Raw genomic sequence first — 20482 nt, forward strand, 5'->3', positions numbered from 1 at the left:
AAAATAACAAAGCCCCGGTTCTCCTGGCTAGTTAACAATTTGCTCTAGTTAAATCTAATCCGCTGAGAGATGAGAGAAGCACAGGGCTTGCCAGCTTGGGTCAGTGTTAATGAGGGAAATAGAATGATGAGACATACTTTAAACCCCACTGATGGGATCAGCAAACTCCTTTCATCACTTTGAGATAGTTTAAGAAGTTCTTTATAATTAACTTAATTTATAATTAACTTGGAATAGAGGTGCTTCCCTTTTAATGTAGGGAAAGCTGAAATCAGGAAACCCTCTGGGATAAAAATGCTTTAGTGACATGTGGCCATGCAACCCCAGCTGGCATCCAGGCTGGGCTGGACCTCCAGCCCTTCCTCCTGGCACAAACTTCCCTCCAAAGCAGTGCTTTGGGAGGCTCAGCGCCTGCAGGCTTTGGGAGGGCCTCTCAACCTCCTGCCAAATTGGACTGTGGCTTCAGAGTCATCCTTTGTCTTTCAAGAGCAGGCTAAAGATTTTTCCTGTGAGTCCGGCTCTATTCTCCTGCAGTCTCCAGACTAATCCTGAAGCTTCTTCCCCCATGGAAAGCATAGGACTGGAAGATACCATAGTGGTGAGAGCACTGTTTTGGTTATCCATATGAGGGACCTTTGGTGCAGAAGGGTCCAGAGAAATTGTGTGCAACAAAACTAACTCTTCAGGGTGTTATAACTACTCAAGCAAAAAGGCAGAAACCTTTCAGATGAGACAAACTAATATGCTATGGGAGAAACAGGAAGAACAAGATAATTCAACAGCAGTAGCAAAGGATTGTTTAAGTTAAAGTGCCCAGATACTTTAAGAGGTAGAAAACAGCTCTGTGTGTGTGTGTGTGTGTATATATATATAAAATTTGTATATCTATTATGCCATAACAGCATAATATTTAGCATAATAATGCAAGACTAACCAGAGGCTATTGCTGAGACCAGGATCCCACTCAGACAGTATTGACACAAATATTCCCTAAAGACAGTGCAAGAGAAAGATGCTGTCTTTGCTGAATGAACTTAGAGACAAGAACAAATCTTCTGTAAAGAAAGTGCAATAAACCCCCTGAACTCCAAGCAAACTGTAAGCTTTAGCTCACACGAGAAAAGGGTGAGTTTTTTCTTGTCATTATTTTACCAGCATGATCCTTGCACTGGTGAAAATGAATTGGAGCAGTTTCTCTCCCTCCCCTGGCCAGCCTAAGTGATTCAGGGGTGTGTTCCCACTGGTGCAATGGTTGAAGCTGTGGCGCCCTTTGTCCTGATTTTGGCTGCGATAGAGTTAAATTTCTTCCTAGTAGCTGGTATAGTGTTGTGTTTGGATAGCACAGATGTTTTAGTTTCTGCTGAGCAGTGCTTACACAGAGCCAAGGCCTTTCCTGCTCCCCACCCCACCAGCGAGTAGGCTGGGGGTGCACAAGGAGCTGGGAGGGGTCACAGCTGGGACAGCTGATCCCCACTGATCGAAGGCATAGTCCATACCATACGAAGTCATGCTCCTCATATAAAGCTGGGGGAAGAAGGAAGGGGAGCACATTTAGAGTGGTGGCATTGTCTTCCCAAGTCCCCATCATGTGTGATGGAGCTCTGCTTTCCTGGGGATGGCTGAGCACCTGCCAGCTGATGGGAAGCAGTGAATGAATCTCTTGTTTTGCTTTGCTTGCATGTGTGGCTTTATCTATTAAACTGTCTTTATGTCACCTCCTGAGTTTTCTCACATTTACCCTTCCAATCCCTTCCCCCATCCCCCTGGGAGGGTGTGAGCGAGTGGCTGTGCAGGGCTGAGCTGCCCGCTGGGGTTAAACCATGACACCCTCCCAGGGAGGCATGTGTACAGTACTGCTGTGCTGGAGCTGGGGCCAGATGCCATCTCCAAAGGAGGAGAAAGCTACTGTTTGCTCTTTCAGCAAGAAATGGCGCCTCTTTCTCAGCTACAGCAATGAGTAACTTAGGATATGTAGCATCAACAACTACAGTGTGAGTGGGTTCAGTGCAAGACAAACCAGGCACAGACACTGAAGAGCCAGCAACACTGGCTGCTGCACCCTGTGTCATGTAGCTAGAGAAGATACCATAGTCCCGGAGCCAGCCAGCAGCACTGATGTGGTCTTAGACCTTTTAAAAACAGGGGTAAGCCATTTCTAAGGATAGGAGCGATTAGCCAGGGATATGACTTGCCAAGGGCAAGGGTGTATTTTCTCTTGCAGAAGATTAAAAAGAGTAACAAGCGGTGTGCTACATCCTTTTGGTATTTACATTTTTCTCAAGCAAAACTGGGGTATTTCTAGAGAGAGACAAGCAAATAAGACTGGCCAGTTGTCTGGCTTCAGCCTCGGTAAATCAAGATATTAATTAACAGTTTGGGCTGGGAACCTGGTGCCAGGCAGGGCCCTGTGCCCTCAAGCGAGCTTGCAAGGCCAGGTGGTGGGAGGGCACCCTTAATTTTCCCTACAGGGCAAAATTCCTCTGGGCATCACCCTCTAGATGAGCAGGAGATGACTCTTCTCTTCCTGCTTCCGCCAGAGCTGCCTGGTGGGTGCAACACTCTTACATGTGAAAGTAAGTCCTGGAAATGGGAACGCATATGCTGTATGTACCCCAACTACCGTCTCCCTCAGGGCCTGTAGATATTGCAATCCCTTGCTACAACCCAGATAAAGCTAACTTGGGCTCTTGTCTGCGTTCTGCCTGCTGGAAGCACACCTTACCCTTCTGCCAGCCTGCTGTGAGCTTTCAATTTTTTTTCTCTAGCCACAAACCTCCCATCCTGGGAAGGAGAATGCGTTGGGGCTGAGCCCTTTCTCTGTGGGCAGTGCAAGGTGTCCTCTCCCTCATGTTGTGCAGAGAGGCTCGTGCCCTTGCTTTGCAGCCTGTCTCCCTTTATAAACCCTCTGAAAGGGAAGGAGACCCACTGGGGAATTTTCCCCCACTGTTTCCCACAGCAGGCTGCAAAAGGGAAGATGTTCTTTCTTCTGCCTCCCCACCATTGGCTTTAATCCCTGGCAAAAACGGAGGGCAGTTGGGCATCTCAGCATTGTAGTCTGAGAATAAGTACCTCACTGATTTCACAGGGCTTAAGACCAGGAGACTTTAAATCAGGGGCAAGACCAAAGGGTTTGTTGCTAAACCAACTAGGCTGCAAGTGTAGAGCACTTGAGGAAAACAAACAGTGCAGTCTCCACAGAAGGGTCAGAGGAGGAGGCTTCAGGCCAGAAAAGCAGCTCACAAGAAATACACATTTCAGAAGGGGAGTCGGAGTAGCCAACAGTATGGCACTGCACCGCCCCAGCACCACGATTCCCCTCGCCAGCAGCTCTTTCTCCAGGAACTCTGCAGCACTGAAAGGAGGAGAGAAATCTCCAGGGATTTCACAGAGCTGAATGGAAAACAAATACAAAACCCCAACCCACCAAACAGAATTTGATCAACCTCTCACACGAGGCAGCGACCAGGGGAACAGCTGAACAGTAACTCAGGCCACAGAAAGCAGGCACCTAAAGCCTATCTATAACACGTGATCTCAGCTAACATCATGCTAGACACTGGGGCAGGCTTAAGGTGGAATTACTTGGGGTTTCTCCAAACTGTCCGTGGAGGGGGCCTACCCTCAGTGGCATTTGCTACCTGCAGCTCCGCTCCTGCAGTTACCTCCCGACCTCAGCATGGCTCTTCCATATGTGTAGGACAGCCGGGGACTTAGTCAGAGGCGAAAGCGTGTGCAGGATTTTCCCTACAGTACTTTCAGTCAGCATTTTGCCCTCTTTTATACAGTCACAGGGCTCTAATTCAGGCTTGTGACTTTCTAGTTCAAACGCAGCTTAGCTTTGATTGACCCAGTGTCATACAGACTGCTGAAATGCTATGTGAAGGTTCAGAAGCGGGTGTGGGGGATATCTGGGATGAGTCGGGATGCTGTTCATTTAACAGCCAGCACGCTCTCATGAACTTCCAGCAGCCACCTGTGTGGCAGCATGTCTCCTCCTGCTACCTGGCCATAAATACCTGCACTGTTTCGTAAGCTGTCCTGTGCAGCCCTTCCTAAAGTTATCTCCGGAGAGGTATCTCACAGACTAGTCACGGCTTACCCAACAAGTAGCATGCTGCATTTACATAGCAGCTCTGACTGAAGCTTTAGAAGTGGGATTGTGAAGCTGCATGTCCTTAACATCACTTCATGTATGAGGGAAACTGAGGCACGGAGGTCTGAGGCCCCTGCTAAAGCCAATCCAAAGCGGCACCCAGCTGATCCAGTCACACAGACCCACAAAGCAGCTCCCACCTTGGCCTCCCTGCCTTGCGGAGACCCTTGGGGAAGTCATGCTGTGTGTTTTTAAAGGATGTAGTAAAGGGGAAAAGCAGGCGTTAGGGACTAGCTGGGAAAGCAACCTCTTTCTTGCTGGCTGGGCGCAGCCCTGCCCAGCCCCTTCCTCCGCTAACAAAGCATTTCTCTTTTCCCTCTGGAGTCTTTTGCAACAGGAATGGAACCAGCCAGATCACGCTACTTTTCAAAAGCTGCAGCCTGAATTCACACGTCTAGTAGTGGCCCACACAACCAACCTTAACTTTCAGGCACTTTCTAAATGCTGGCGTAGAATATAACAAATCAGTGGGTTTCATTTAAGGGCAAGTAGTGACGATTTGTACCCAGGGGCTCCCATCAGTCCAGGCTCCTTGCAGGCGTGAGGCTGGGCTGGGAGGATGTGTACACACATTTTTTCAGAGGCAGCAGTAACGTGAGGACTCCAACCCTGATTTTAGGCAGGGATCACTTAACAAAAAGCAGCCACCTCGCTGCAGGCACAGAGCCACACTTGAGCTCCCGGGATAAGAGCCAACATACACTGCGTAGCGGCTAGAAGAGCTTACAGTAAGGATTTCTAGGATTACGCAGAAGCAAACAATCCCTAGCTTTTAAAATCATACACATACTGCCTGCAAAGAACAATATCAGTAGAGATCTCCCGCTTCCCACTTTAAATGGCTGGGAAAGCTCCAGCCCCGAACAGCTGCAATTGATCCCCTTCTTCACCCCCCTCCGTCATGTGATGGTCCTGCCCAAGTGATTTAAGCTGCGAGAGCTCAGCGCTGAGTCACTCCGGTTTGTGGAACAGGGGCTAGGGGGTGTCCTGCCCGGTGGGGCTGGTGGCAGCAGCAGCAGCAGCATGGAGCAAGTGAGTGCCTTCTTCAAACTGGACTGGTGTGCCAAGCAGGACTAGGGTTTGGCTGGGTGTGGGGTTTGGGCTTGGTGCCAGAGGTAGGAGGAGAAAAGGATTAGCTGGGAGGAAGCGCTAGATTTATACGTGGTTGGGGGAGGAATAGTGAGGGCTGACCACCCGTTTTTTGTCTTCTCCTCTTCTCTAGCCTGTTACCCGAGTGGGGAAGTTGTTCTAATACATGTGTATATTCTCGAGTATTCCAAATGTCTGGGACTATTTGCAACAGTTTGAATAACTTTTATACCTTTTTTTCCTGAAACTTTGTATTTCCCTTCTGGAAAAGTGCCTTTTGGGTACAGAGCTGAGCTAACTCTTAATGGGACAGCAGAGGAAAGCAGGCTGGTGTTCTATTCTAACCTATCCCAGACCCCTGACTTCTTGAAAGACCACCTGGGCACTGAGATTGTTCCAGGTTGTGCCCCAGCAGAAGCAGAGCCAGAAGGCAAGGCTGGTGTCGCAACAATAAGCGGTTTAGTGACCGGGGGAAATCTGACCTCAGCAGTCTGTGCCCTGGCAGAGCAGGGAGCAGGCATGAGGACAGGTACCACTGGGGCAGGCCGGCAGACCTAGGGGGTACTGGGCTCGGGCCTGCACAAGCCAGGTAAGAACCACCCCAATTAAACAACATAAGTAATTTGAAATTAGTCTCCCTGCTTCATCTGGCACATGGTTCCGAGTGGAGCTCAGCGTTGCTGCGCTTGGGCCTGGAGGACAGGCAGCAAAGCATGATTTGAGGTACGCCTGACCTCACTAAACAACGTATTCCTCTTAGCTGTGGGAAGCTAGTGACATTAGTGCTGTTTTGGGGCTGTGTGGCAGTGGGAGTGAATAAGTTGGTTCTGAGGAAAGGGTCAAGCCCCCCTCTCTCAGTGGGAGCTTCCCTGGGAGGCGCTGTGTGTTCTGCTTTACCGGGCTGCAGCCAGAAGTAGGCTTCTCTGAGCCTTGTCTGTCTGCGTAGCCTGCTTTGAGACAAGAAACCTTTTTGGTGGCTCCTGTTACTTGGAGACCTACCTAGGGAGGGGGGGGAGACCTAGTGTTAAAAAAGGAAAAAAGCTTTGTGACTAACAAGCCTATGGTAATGGCTGATTGGCAGATGCAAGCTGGCTTGCAAGGGTGCCTTCTGTGGCAGCTGATTAATCAGTACCTGTGCCCTGCTCTTGTTACACTGGCTCAAATCACCTCATTGTCAGCTTACATTCCATAGTGGGTGGGAGATGCCAGTGAGGTGGCAGCTGTGGCCTAGGATTCTCTGGCAGAGGGTTGGGACAGGCAGCTGGCCTGACTCAGCCCTTCCTCTAGCATGAAGCCGCCAACATGTTTGAGTCTTCCAGAGCTGGTCTGTGCCGTAGCCCGAGCAGAGTGCTAGGCTTGCCTCGGGAGGGACTAACTCCTGCGGTTTGGCCCTGCAGGGACTGGTCGTTACTCAGCTGGACATCCAGCCCGGGGAGTGCATCAAGGTCAAAGGGAAGATCCTGTCTGATGCTAAAGGGTGAGTGAGGGGATGGTGGATGGATTGATACTTGAAGCCAAATACGTGGCTTTTTGGCCTTTGCTAACTCGATGCTATGCAAAAGAAAATGAGGGAAAAAAAAAAAAGAAACCTTGACACTGGTTGCAGTGGGAATGGCTGTTTCCTGCCCTGGGTGAGCCTATGTGTGGTTTCTTCCTTGTGAGATGAACTAATTCTCCTTTACCCAGTGGAAGACTTGCTACGTATGGCAACCTGAACCTTTGGTAGCGCTTGGTTGTTACTAAGCAGTTGGAACTGGCTTGGCACTGGGAAGCCTGAGCTCCTGCTGTAATCAGCTTGTCAGCACTGGGTAGCTGAGGCTCCTGCACCAGCACTGCCTCTCTGTTTCCCCAGGTTTGCTGTGAACGTGGGAAAGGACAGCAGCACCCTCATGCTGCATTTCAACCCTCGCTTCAACTGCCACGGGGATGTCAACACCGTTGTATGCAATTCTAAGGAGGATGGCACCTGGGGTGAAGAGGACAGGAAGGCTGACTTTCCCTTCCAGCAAGGTGACAAAATCGAGGTGAGGTTCTGGTACAGAGCACCAAGGGGCCCAGGGTATGGCTTTATAATGCTGCCTTGTACATCTGTGGTGAAGGAGCAGGTGTGGAAACAGGAATAATCAATGGGGGAAGAGTCTCACAACTAAAACCAGCTGTCTAGACCTGCTCTGCTCAAGTCAATGACCAACAGCTCAGATGTGTTAAGTGCTCTGCTCTGGCCTTCCTTTGCAAGCCAACAAGTATGAGCAATTAAAATGCTGACCTGAGATTCGGACCAGGTCTGCCTCATCCCTTTGTTGCAGAAGCTTGGAGCTAGACTTGGGACATCACAAAGGAGCTTCCTCCCCTCTGTGGCTTTGCTGGGCAGGGAGGAGACTGAGCTAGTGAGCATGGCCTTGACACCAGCAGCCATTTCACCTGTACCACACCCAGACTGGTGGTAGTGGGGAGGGAGGCTTGTGAGCTGTGATGTGTTAGCCTTCCTTCTTCTGGCTCTCTACAGATTTGCATTTCCTACAATGAAACGGAAGCAACGGTGAAGGTGCCCGAGGCGGAGTTCCAGTTTCCTAATCGGCTGGGCATGGAGAAAATTGAATACCTGGCTGTGGAGGGTGACTTTAAAGTTAAAGCCATTAAGTTCAGCAATGAGCTATAGCTTGGTTTGTTTTGTGTTCTCCCCTGTGCTTAGTGAAATAAACCCAAACTTGCAATGGCTGCTTCCTCTGCTGTTTTCTGCTCTAATCTGCTTGCTCCTGTGTGCGCTACAGGGGTGGGCATGGGAAGGGTTGTGTGTCAATCTGTGTGCCTACTTGCACTGCAGCCTTGCAGCTGGTACAGAGTTAGACCATGTGCCAGGCAAAGCATGATTTACTGTGAGTAAAGCTACTGTAGCAGTAGTTGCTCCCTTGACCCTGTTTGCTGCAGTGAGTGGTCACTGGCTATTTGGTTTCTAAACTCTGGGATTAGTCCCAGCTGGGGAATAATAAACTCAAATAAGTGTATGCTGGGCACCTGTTGTGCCATCTCTGACCAAAAAGTGCTGATCACATCCCCTTGCTGAGGGTGAGGGACTGACAGGGACCAGGGCATAGCTTGTGCTCTTGCAAACAGCTTTGCTTTCCAAGAACATGCTCGGCAGTTGAGTGTGGTGTAGGCTGGCACAAAAAGGAGTAGAGCAGGCAAGTCAGACTAACTGTACTTGCCAGGGGAAAAGACTGGAAGGTGAAGCCTGTCAGTGCTTAGGTGTGAGGTCTTTGATGATCCAGTCAGTCTGTGCTACTTCATGAACTGATGTTTTGATGCTGTCAGAGACCCAGTATCATTTTGTACCATGGAGCTGGTGGCTTAGCAACATCTCAGGTATAGGTGATGAGCCAGGTAGTAGCCCAACACCTGGCTGCTAAGCTCCAGCTGAGGGCTGTATTCAACAAGGCTACTAGAGATATTAACTCCTGAGTGCACCAAGCACAACTAGTTGCAGTTAGGCAGACAAAAAAGAAAAAAGCTTAACAGTCTCCTCTGCTTACAACCTCTTTGCTCTGCTTGTGCAATGCCTTGGAGTGTGTCTGCTACTGCTGTTCCCCAGCTGCCTGCTAGCCGTGCCTACCCATGACAGGGCTGGAGGTGGGGCTGCTGCAGCGTTTCAGGATCTGATAAAAGGTAAAGAAGTCCTGCCTGCTGTGGAGAGTTGGGAGCCTGGGCAGGGTGCCCAGGTTAGGGTGCTGGCTCTGTGACTGCTGAAGCTACCAGCAGTGCTGCCCCAGAGCAGTTCAGCTGGTAACTGACTGTGCTAGTGAGGTCTTCCCTTAGCCGGTGCTGCTGAAGTGGTGGAATTTGACTCCTGTTGGCTAATCTCTCTCAGCAGGGCTGTTCTAGACTAGGGCTGCATTTGCTGCACCTTTGAACAGCTGAGCAGTTGGGCCAGCTGCTTGGGTAGTGGCAATACCACTCTGCACAGTACCTCAGCCATTTGAAGATTTTTATGGAGAAGCTGACAGGCTGCAAGCCTGTTGCCTTCTGGCCAGCACGATTGGTGCACAGCTGTACTGCAGCAGGTGCCGGAGGGCTGGATATGCCCGTGAGTGATGGGGGGTGGATTTTCTTTGGAGGGCAGACCCTCTTGTTCTACTGATGTCCTTTTCTCTCTGCTGTTTGATAACCCTCATTATGGAGGCCTTGCAGCTCTGCCAGAAGGGCATGAGTTGTAGCTGTGTCTTGCCAGGCAGCCTTTGGGCACAGACATGGTGACTGTGGATAGTCAGGGCTCTTCCTCTTTGCTCTCCCAAGCTGATGCAGCTAATCATAGTAAGGGACCTGGTGTGCAAATAAGCAGGAGGCTTTCTGGGCACCTGTCCTGCTGGGGAGGGTTGTGTGTGTGTCTGGGGAACACACCAAAGGGCTCTGCTGCAGTACCAATGTTCAGCAAAAGTTTCTGCTCTGCACCTACTAGGAGGGTGGGCAAGGGGTTGCTGCAACCTACCTCCTATGTGGGAGAAGGACAGATGTGCCCTGCGTGGCAGGGGGCTGGCTGCAGGACTATCTCATTTGACACCAACAAGGGCACAGATAATAGTGCTTATAATTCCTGTTCTGCATATACTGTGTTATTTACAGTATAGGATGTTTTTACTAGGCAAAGGATAAGACCAGTCTTGCTGATGCTTTGCCTCATCAAGTAAGTCTTGAGGATTTTTTTTTTTGAAGGCTATTGGTACTTGGGGTGGGGGGTTGGGGAAAAGAGGATGGCCTTTGTCTTGTTTTCCCCTCTATCCCTGCTACGTTAGCTGCCTGAAGGTAAGCTAAGTGATGAAGCATACAAGTGCTTTAAAGTTAAACAAGACTTTATGTTGCAGAGGCACAGGGGAGCTTACAGCTGGTCCCTTTGCTGTCCCTGTTCCTGGCTGCCCTGATTAAATGAGCTTTATGTCTCTCGGCACTGACAAAAACAATGCTGATGTTGTTTTTGCCTGTTAAGCTGGCAGTCCTGATTTCTAGGTAGGTTAGCTACAAGTGTCCCTGACTGCTATGCTCAGGCTACAAACAGTGCCTTCCTGGGGGCTACCCCTTTCTCGTACTTTCCACAAGAGTTAATTTTGGCTTATTCTGCTTTCTAATGCTGGCAGCTCCCACTAAGGAGACCACAAAACAGGAGAAAGGGTAGGAAGGAAGCATGCCTTTGCCAGCTCTTCCTGCCTCTTCAGTTTTGTTCTCCCATGTCCCAGAGCCATAAATAATCCTGTTCCTATAAGTAAGACCGGTAAACAGGCAGAGTAAATGCGAAGTACCCTGGCTGGCTCCTAGACTGATGACAAGACTTGGGCTAGAGCAATCGGGAACGCAAGAATGCTATGCCCTGCTGCAGGCAGAGGGTCACAGTGAATGTAAAAGCAGGGCTTGTCCCTGCTGTGTATGCTTTCCTGGAAGTGCAAAGTGAACTCAGCTTGTCAGTACCTCTGTGAAGACCCTGAGCCCTGCTTGCTTTGGGGAGGAGCAGAAAGCACCACAGCATGACCTAACAGTGTGGGGTTTCTTTTTTATTTATTTAAATCCTGCATCATGTGTAGTCAGTCTTGCAGTGCAGCATCACATCCTGACAGGAGCCAACAGCCTACAGGAAGAATCTGCCCCTTGGTTGCCTGAACACTGAGACTGAAGTGGTGGTGGAGGAAACAATACTGATCCCTATTGAGAGGGATGCATTTGCTAAATCTTGCAAGTCTGCTGACCTGTACTCTGCCTCCATCCCTGGCTGTTCACCAGGAATCAAAGCTCTATCACTTGATTTCCTTACAGGGTCATGGCAGGGAAAATTTGACCTTGAAAACCCTGCAAAATAGCTGCAAGCCTTTGTGTTACAACATGGAGATTTAGATTGGGTACTAAGAAAAACTTCTTCAGGGTGGTCAAGCACTAGAACAGGCTGCCCAGGGATGTGGTTGAGTCACCGTCCCTGGAGGTATTTAGAAGATGTGTACATGTGGAACTTGGGGACATGGGGTCGAGTTAGTAATATTAGGATAATGGTTGGACTCAATGATCTTAAGGGTCTTTTCCAACCTAAATGATTCTATGAACACAAATTAAGTGATGTATGTTAACACCTCATGTCTAGGAAGAGTAGAACAAATACCCAGTTGAAGAAGAGATTAATTTGGAAACAGTAGATGTGACAGGAATTAAAATCTCATGCAAGACCTAGAAGAACAGTGATGGCTAAGAAAGACCAGCAGCTTTGTCTCCTCAAAAAATAACTTCTCCCTAAGCAATTCACATTAACTTCACTTGACAGAAATAGGCCATCCAAGTGACCCTGTAGCAACACAAGCATGCCACACTGTTCAGCACAGTCTCAAAAGACAGTTGCAGGACACTGTGCACCTAGAAACCGTGCATGGTGTATGTGCAGCATGTAGGAGAGTGCTAGGGAAGCTGACGGGCAATCCAGATAGTGGTGGGGCATGGGAAGCCGGCTGGGTCACTTACCACTGGAATTTACAAGCAAAATGGTGCAAGACAACTTATTCTGAACAATGGATATAAGAGACTAACTGACATCTGTTGTACAAAATGAAAAGGTGATCACCAGCCAGCTTGCAAGAGCTCTCTGTGCTGGTAGTTGTCTTCGTTTGTCTCCTCACCTCCCACTCCTTGGTCTCAGCTTCAACATTTACAAACCAAAGGGAACTTCTGTCGCTTACTTTCAGAAAGCCAGCTTCAAACCATAAGCTGCATTATCTGACAACTGCTGCCCCCCCCCCCCCCACCTTCTGGTGCAGAGCATGGAAAACCTTAACCACGCAATTCCCCTTTGCTGTAGCATGAGGGAGGCTGGGTGCTGCTGGCTCAGGCTCCTAGTACAGACTGTGGTGAGCTGTCTGTGAGCAGAAGCCAGGTGATGAGGGCAAGTCCTGTCACGCAGCTGGGGACACCACTGGGCCTGCAAGCCATACTGAGATCCCCTGGATGTGTGCACCACCATGCTCACACATGCTGGGGCCCTCCCTCTGAGGACATCCCTGTGGAAACCAAACCCCCAATGCACCTACTTTCCAAGAAAAACTGGGATGTTCTTCCCCCTCAACCCCAACCCGGCTGCTCCACAGGAGACCCAGGCTGAAAAGCCTTCCTACGTGAGGAAAAAAAAAAAGTATAAAAATATCCGATCTACTCACATTTTCTCAGCAGGCTTCAGGCTGAGGTGTGTGTCCTCCTGGCCGGCTGTCCCTCCTTAGCCCTGATGACTACACAGGTGCTAGCTGTATAAAACACACCTGGAGGGGGGGCAGCAAGCCCTGCTATAATTTTTAGCGGTTTTGGTGAGGGTTGGGTGCTGGGATGTGTGTCCCCTGGTGTTCCCTCTGCTGCGCAGAGCTCCCTCCAGCAGTGTGATGTAAAATGGCTCCTTCGTGAGGTAAAATGGCGCCCGCCACAAAACCAGCTGGGGGAGCCAGAAGAAACCTCTGCATAAAGCTACTTTCTCCTCCAAAACCTCCTGCAGTAGCTTCTAATTTTCAAAAGCCATCCTTTCTAGTCTTGCCTGGATCCTTTTTTTAGACACAGCCTTATTTTAGCTCAGCAAAACACCTGTGGCACGACAAGCTCTGCAAAAGCGGGTCCCTGGTGAGCGGTTTCCTCAGTATTTGGTCATGCCTTGACCAGCTTTTATTCTCCCCAGCTGAATTACGTGGGGGTTTTTATTATTATTTATTTTTTCATTTTCATCCTAAAAATTCACTCAGTGCTAAAACAAACATGAACAGAAGTACTGCTGGCTTTCCTTGTTTAATTTGAAGGCTATCTGCTCACAGAGCAGAAAGACATGGTCTCAAGCTGCAAATCACAGAGGAAAAAGCTGCCCTGCTCACAGGTACCATATTTTCTTTACAGTGTAGCAGAAAATGAGCCCTTTTCCCTAATCCCAAATCCCAATCCATGCAAGGCTGCACTGACGCCCCTACAAACCCAGCTGAGGGTGATGAGCCTGGCTGGCTCCAGCTCCCCACCATCTCACAACGGGCAACAAGAAAGCAGATTTTTGCAAGGATTTTTAGCACTAACGTGCAGCAAGCAGCACAAAGGCCACAGCTGCAGTTGGAGAGGCTGTGTTACTGTATGCACATAAGCAACAGCATAACATGCATGTGCATAAGCATCTGGCAAGCACCCTTCCGACTACCTGACACCCCGAATGCAACCTATTTCTGCAGCTTGTATTGCAGAGGGACAGCAGAGTCTGGCCAAGCCAGGCAGGAAAGGACTGCCTCCTAGACTGAGACCACTCTGGCCACATAAATAAATTCAGTTGCACAACACGAACGATGTTTGTTCAGTAATGTATTGCTAGAAACCCCCTGTAATACATGAGAGGTGTACGATGCTTAGCTTACATGCAAAGGCACAAGCAATAGTCCTGTAGGAACACAGCCAAACCATAACGCTACACCAGAGTCAGCATGCATCCCCTCTGGAAGGGATATAAAGGAAGAAACAGCTCTTAGGTGAATCAAGGCCAGATGTAAACACTGGCCTGGTGGATGGCTGAATAAGGCATGGAGAAACCTGGGGATCAGGTCTCTAGATAACACCCCTAGTTTGCTCATACTGCTGTAAAGCATAGGCTCTCCAATGAAAAGCTTGCTCTGTTTCACATTTTGCAAATGACAAGTCACTGTTCATGTTAATATTCAGGATTTGCGTGGAGTGAGTATGAAATGCTGTCCAGTTTGGTTTACTTGCTTCTCTTATTTACTGGTCTAAACAACCACGACAGCAGCAGAGTTGTAGAGATGATGAATCAGGCCTGACAAACAAACTGTTTTGGGGCTGTGTGTTTTGACCTTTTTGTTAGGTAACCTTCACAAAACATTTTGATGTATAAACTTACAAGCAACAGACCTTAGCATGTAAACACTCTTCACTAGATTTAGTCTTAAGGAAAGCATCTGACATGAATACTTTGTGACCCTCAATTGCTCAAGGGCTCAGATAGAAAATAAGCAAATTGTAAGCCAGATGACTAGATTTTCACGGTGCTTGTATCACGTGGCACAGCATGTGGCAGAGCAGACTGTAGGCACAGCGTATTGCTGTGAACATGTGAGGACTTACAGAGAGCAAGGCTTAAAAGACCTGCTTCAATATCCAGCGCAACAGACAGCATCACCATGCAAGTGCATACCTCATCCTTTCCTGTTCCCCTGTGCTGGGTCTGGGTGCTATGACAGCAATGCAGTCTGATTGTGCCCAAAACCCAGGAAAAGTGCACTCCAGCTCTCTAGTGCCAAGGCGACAGCCTGAGCGGGAGGCTGTGGAATGATGATTTGTATCTGCCTTTTTCCTGAAAGGTCCCTCAGAAACCGGCTGGAAGTTGAAGGTAATAATTTAAGGAATTCTGACTCAGGAAAAATGCTATGTTCCTAACCATGATGTGCAAATGCAACGTAACATAACGGGCAATGGGGTACCGCCTTGCTTTTGCATAACTAGCTTTTACTTTGAACTGGCAACGTATGTCAAAAGTGTAACTGCTTTGTCCTTACTAGGATTTTTCCCCAAACTAGTGCAGTGAGACTGTGTGCTTCACCCTGTGCTGAAGGCATCGACTGTAGCCAGCTGAAAGAGCCAGGTAGCTGTTGCAGGATCCTTCAACAGTCATCGGAATGCTCCAGAGACAGCTTTGGAGAAGGCGCTTGACTCAGGTAATCTGAACTGACTTGGGAGTCTCATCCACTGGTCACCTATGGAGGGAAGCCACACAGGCTGGCCAGCAAACTCAGCCAGTGCAGCTGTCCCTGTGGCAGGGTGGGAGTTAGGGTATTCCATTGCGATATCCCAAACAGATGTTTCCATTCTAAAAATAAGACTAATTTTTAGCAAAAATTCTCACCTGTTGAGAACCACCGTTTGTTGCGAGATGTGTTTTGAATAATTTGTTTTTAACATGCTTTAATGCCTAGCCTCTGCTGCAGTTGCAAGGGGAAATACCCCAGCTCTGGGATGCACAAGACTGCATTTTGGGGAATGGGTAGCAATGCAAATCATGCTCGCTGTACTTAGCTTACTGGCTTTCTCCACAGCAGCCACATAACTACAGGTACAGATGTAAAAATCTCATGTAGCCAGACCCAAAATTCAGATTTGTTTCAGTAAGTTTACAAGGACTAGACAGTAAGTGTAAAATGCTGCCCATGGTATTCCTGGCCCATGAAATCATGTCACCACTTCGGGAAATGAGTTTCCATTATACTCTGGTTTTTAAAACACAAGGGAAAAGCAAGGTGGGATAAGGAGCAATGAATAGGATGCCCTTTTTGCCAAAGGTGCTGAGAAGTAAATCTGTTGGTTTGGCTAATATTTAATTACCTTTAAATACATGTTAAGATGTGCTTCTACCAAACTCAGCAAACCCTGCAGTCAGGAGAGCAATTTTTGAACAAAGTTAGTTGTGTGAAGACAGTTTCCCTAATGATAAACTTACCAGCACTTTGAACAGAAATACGGGCTTTAAAACTCATTTTTCACCTGGACACCTAAGCTGTTATAAAAATGTAAGTAACTATCACTTGCCCCATTAGTTGATGCTTGTGTGTACAGTGGGATCATGTGTAGGACGTTCATCATCAGCCCCCAAACGTGCTGGACCACAGAGTCATGCCAAACGTCTGAATTTCCTGTAAACCACCGTGAACTCTTAACCTCCAAATTTTTGGCTGGAAACCCAACAAAAGAAACCATTTTACACACTACTTAGTAAAGCCTTATATACCACCACCACAAAGCTGGCCAACAGCCTGCCACTTGGAAACACTTGACTCATAGCGTAATGCCAGCATGCAGAGTGACGATTACCATCAATCATGCATCCCGTGTAGGAAAAGGTGGCTGGACCTCGCAGCGTGCACAGCCCAAGGTGCTCCCCAAGAAGTCTGTGCTGGTTCCCGGAGCGCACAGGCAGGCCCTGTTTGGACGGGAGGCTCTTCCTGACCTGAGGGTAGGCTGCATGACTTTCTTTTTCAGGAAAGAACTTACTAAATGGAAAATGCCCTCCTGGCTGGTCTCAGGCTGTTCACAAAGGCCTGCCAGATTTGCCACGTCTTTTTGATTTGTCTTAAGCATGGGATGGAGAGGTGGCTGAAAAAAAAACCCCAGAATTAAAACAACTTATAAATATAATAAACTGAAGTACTGTGTAGGATGGATGTTTTTCAGGAAGAACTGAATGTTTTGATTGGCTTGAAACAGCTCCCCTCACTGTCTTTCTGAAACTCCATTCAAATAAGTAATTATTCTTGAGTCACCCCAAAAATACTTTTCCCTCCAATTTTGTTTTTGATTCAGCTATTAAGCATAAAAATCAGGTCCCCTGCTTAGGATTCTCATGAAACGCTGTAGGACCCTGAACAGCATTCAAGTTCAGAAGTAATGAAAAGGATGTTTGTTGTCAACACAGGTAATTGCCTCGCTGCTTCTTGAGCCATTCCATAACCAGGTAGATTTTCTTTTGGCTGTTGGAGAACTGATGCTTCGTATGACAGAAGGGCATTGGCACTTTCTTTAGTCTGCCAAGCTGCTCGTGGAAGAGCTGTGATGTGAGCTATTAAAAAAACAAGGGGATTTAAAACTAGTGCTGAAAGCAATGAATGTTGCAATTTTCAGTCACATACTAGAGTTGAAATTCGAAAAGCCACTTAAGTGAAATCCCTGCTCTGGTCCTGGTGGCAAGATAGGATGGGATGCACAATGCAACACCCTGGAGAAAGGATAAACCTGAACTGTGGCTGCAGCAGGAAATCCCTGCAAGGTTAGAAGAGAGGCAACCTGAATGTGGCTCATCAGCCACAGTGGTCATCTGTTCGTGCAGCTTCTAGCCATTTCATTCAGACAGTGATGCAGCTTGTTAGAGAGGAAAGCACGTTCCATACAGAAAAGGGGGTTTGCCCCGATGTGCTTTGCTGACTGCAAATGGGCAGCAATTCTCCAGCACTTGGTTAAGTCGATACAGTAAAGTTCAGTCAGGCAAATTTAGTTACCCCAGGCTGCCCTGACTAGAAAATAATCCAATAGTCTTTATGGTAGGGTCTTGTCTATCTAACCAGGGTGCACATTATCATCACATGTGCATGATTTCTGTGGGTAGGAAGAGAATATTGGATTTCGAGTTAATGCCTCTTCTAGCTTGTAAAATCATTTCTGATGAAGTGGGGTCAGACAAATGAGGTATTGCTGTATGAAAAAAGTCCTATTCCACATCATCCCTTCACAAAAACAGGCCTAGAAATAATGTCATCAGCTATCCCTCTCACAGCTCACGGAAATGCATTCAGGCTGCAACAATAACACAGACCACGAGTGAGATTATTCAAAACAATGACAGACTCTGTGCCACGCTCCCACAGTCAGTCCAGACCCGAGTTTGTTGCTTCATGCTAACGTGGACTCCTGAGATGCAGGTTCTCATAAACACATATTTAAACTCCAGAATCAGAGAATCACGAGATCCAGAAGAGGACAGATTGTATTTTCCTGGTCAAAATCTCCTTCACAAGGCCACTGAAGGGTATATTTAACATGTGTTGAAACAGGTTGAAACTTCTTCTGGTAGCCCTTTATTATATTAAAAAACAACAACAACAGCAACAAAACCACGAAGAGATGTTCCAAGCTAATGCATGACTATCTTTGGGGTTCCCTCTTTTTGTTAAGGTTTTCATAAAATACAAAATTAAATGTCTTTTCTACATACAGAACAAAGTAGAATCAAGTAACTGATTAGAGTATGTACAAAACCTTACACATTCTGTCTTGTTTTTAAAAAATATAAATATCAATAATGTTCAGTAGAATGGGTTGGTTTTATTTTTAAGGCTTCATTCTTTTAGATCCTTCATTATTTAATGAGGCGCCAGGTAGGCAGGAAAGGGAGGGAAGAGAGGAGGTCATGTTTTTTATTAAAGGTAATGCATTTAATTCTTGTGAGCCTCTTCCTTATCTCTGGCAGGAGGAGATTTTCCCCCACATTGATTTAAGTTTCCAGGAAGCAGAGGTGGAAGGAAAGGAAAATAAAACCTTTAGTATTGCTATTTTTTTCCTTCATTAAAATCTTGTTTTAAACCTGTCTCTGTTCATTGTCTTTGTAGAGAACCATCTGCCCAGTACTTGGATTAAATAGACTTGAGCAGGAGGACTGTATCCCAGGTCCACCTGGGAAAGGTTAGAGTGAGGAAGAGACTGCTGGAGGTGTTTTACCACCGACCCCGGCGGAGGTAGCAAATGCTGCAGCTAGGGCAGCTGCTGCTGTTGCATCCCTGGGCGTGAAGTCTGTGGGGAGGCTTTCCATCAGGCACTTGAGCTGTTCCTGACCCAGTTTGATTTTATCGTCTAGCTCTCGCTGCTCTATGAGGAGCGCGGACTTCATCTTTACAAAGTGCTGGTAATCCTGGAGCTGTTCCTCAGAGAGGTAGTTGCCCAGGATCTCCAAGACCACTCGTTCTCGGCGGTCAAGGTTTTCCTTCAGTTCCCGGGCATCTTCATGCTGGCCAGCCAGCAGTTTCCTCTTCTCGTTCAGCGAACTCTGCACACACCAGAGAGAGCGCTTCAGTATCAGCAGCACCAAACTCACTGATTCCCCCCTCTCCTTCCTCCCGACACCATGTTTGCTGCCTCTGGGGGAGGTGGGATGGCTGCTAAGCTCCCAGAAACGCAGTCAAAAGCGTGGGGGAGGAGGATGACTGAGTCCCACTGTATCAGACTCTGAATGTTCTAGTCAATGGGGGGCAGAAAGCGCTTCAAGAAAATCTGTAAAACTTGCTTGAAAGCAACAACTACCAGGAAAATCTGGCTTTGCTTCTCACAACCACCCAAATAATGTTAAATTGCAGCTTCAACTGAGGCAAAAGGCAAAAGAGTTGTTCCACAATGCACAACAACATACAGCCTTGCCTCCAGCTGCAGGTCATAGACCTGCTGTCCCAAACACAGCCATTCTGTTTTGAGACAAAAGCCACAGGATCCAAGACATTTATACAAGCCAGGACCAAGATTCCCTGGGATGGAACTGCATTTGCCACTGCTTATAAATAAGCATTAAGACACCTGCCTTCCTGTGAACCTTTGGAGATCCTAGCTTATAAAAGCACCTTCTTGTGACTGCTGTTGTCCCGCACCCTGAAAAAGGCCCAGAGGCTGTGGCTGTGCAGATACGTACCCGCTCTTCACTGTTGGCGTTTTCCCCCAGACTACTCAGAACGTTCTCTACGCGAGCCAGGCGTCCCGAGAGGGAGAGCAAGAGGTTCACCACCTTATCCAAATCGCCAATGAACATCTTGTACTTGTCAAACTCATTAGGTTTGCATAGCTTGCTGATCAACAGCTCCACCTCCTCTCCAAGAGCATTATTCATCTTAATGTCTGCAAGCAGACCCTCCTTGGCTTCCTTCAGGATTTCCAGCTTGTGGGTCAAGCTCCCGATGAGCTCAGCCTGTCAGAAGGGAAACATACTGCCACATCAGTCATTACCATGATCACCTTGGTCACATGCATGATGACAACAAGAGGATATGGCTACAGTTCCTGAGGAACAGGGTCAAGCCAGCAACAGTGCACAAAGACGACATTAAGGAGGAAACAGAGAAAACTCTGGACTTCCACATCTAGGTGATAATCTGAATACGCAGTCAGATTGTAAGAAGCTGTATTTGTTCTGCTATCAATGAACGTTTAGAAAAGAGACATCTGATTTGATGTACCATATTCTAATACCCAGCTACCTACACCTGAAAGATGTATGTTCTTTAAAGTCTCTAAGTGAAAAGAGCTACAGCCACATCTCCTACATATTCCCCACTCCCTGCTCCAGCCTTGTTTGGATGTTGTATTTCTTATGACCCAGAACTGTACAAAACCACCGGCAGAAAAATGAATTTAAGCTGTATGAATGGTATGGCAGGAGGCTGAGCTGACACTCACTAGTTACACATGGCTTAGCAAGAAAAAAGGAATTACTACATATTTTCCCCTCCTATAGTACCCTGAAACTACCGACTGCTTCAAACTTGTCTGCCTCAGTGTTGAGGTGCAAGCCTCAAATTCAGCTGTGACCAAAACTCCCTGCCTGTGCAGGCACTGCCTCACACACAGAGGCATCAAGAAGCATTTACACCAAAGATGCTCTAAATTTACTCAGTGACTGAACAAAGACGCAGAGAGCACACACCCATTTTGTGAAAATGCTGGCAACTG

The 20482-nt window shown here is 47.7% G+C and overlaps 2 protein-coding genes across 5 annotated transcripts in view; one reads left to right on the forward strand and one right to left on the reverse strand.

Moving 5' to 3' along the window:
* Nucleotides 1-5048: 5048 nt before the first annotated feature.
* On the forward strand, nt 5049-7956 carry LOC121084481 (16 kDa beta-galactoside-binding lectin). Its single transcript, XM_040585957.1, has 4 exons — nt 5049-5185; nt 6640-6719; nt 7095-7266; nt 7749-7956. Exons 1-4 carry the CDS (start codon nt 5177-5179, stop codon nt 7899-7901), a joined length of 414 nt encoding a protein of 137 aa, XP_040441891.1. The 5' UTR covers nt 5049-5176; the 3' UTR covers nt 7902-7956.
* A 2006-nt stretch (nt 7957-9962) lies between these two features.
* Nucleotides 9963-20482, reverse strand: part of SHROOM3 (shroom family member 3) — a 60047-nt gene continuing 49527 nt past the window's right edge. For all 4 annotated transcript variants that reach the window (XM_040585925.1, XM_040585935.1, XM_040585916.1 and 1 more), the window contains exons 9-10: nt 19449-19721; nt 9963-18815 (exon numbers count right to left, since the gene is read on the reverse strand). In XM_040585925.1, the coding sequence (XP_040441859.1) occupies nt 18456-18815; nt 19449-19721 (633 nt within the window). In that variant the 3' untranslated portion in view covers nt 9963-18455. The remainder of the gene's footprint in view (nt 18816-19448; nt 19722-20482) is intronic.

This window comes from Falco naumanni, chromosome 1, assembly GCF_017639655.2.
Source record: "Falco naumanni isolate bFalNau1 chromosome 1, bFalNau1.pat, whole genome shotgun sequence".
NCBI lineage: Eukaryota > Metazoa > Chordata > Aves > Falconiformes > Falconidae > Falco > Falco naumanni.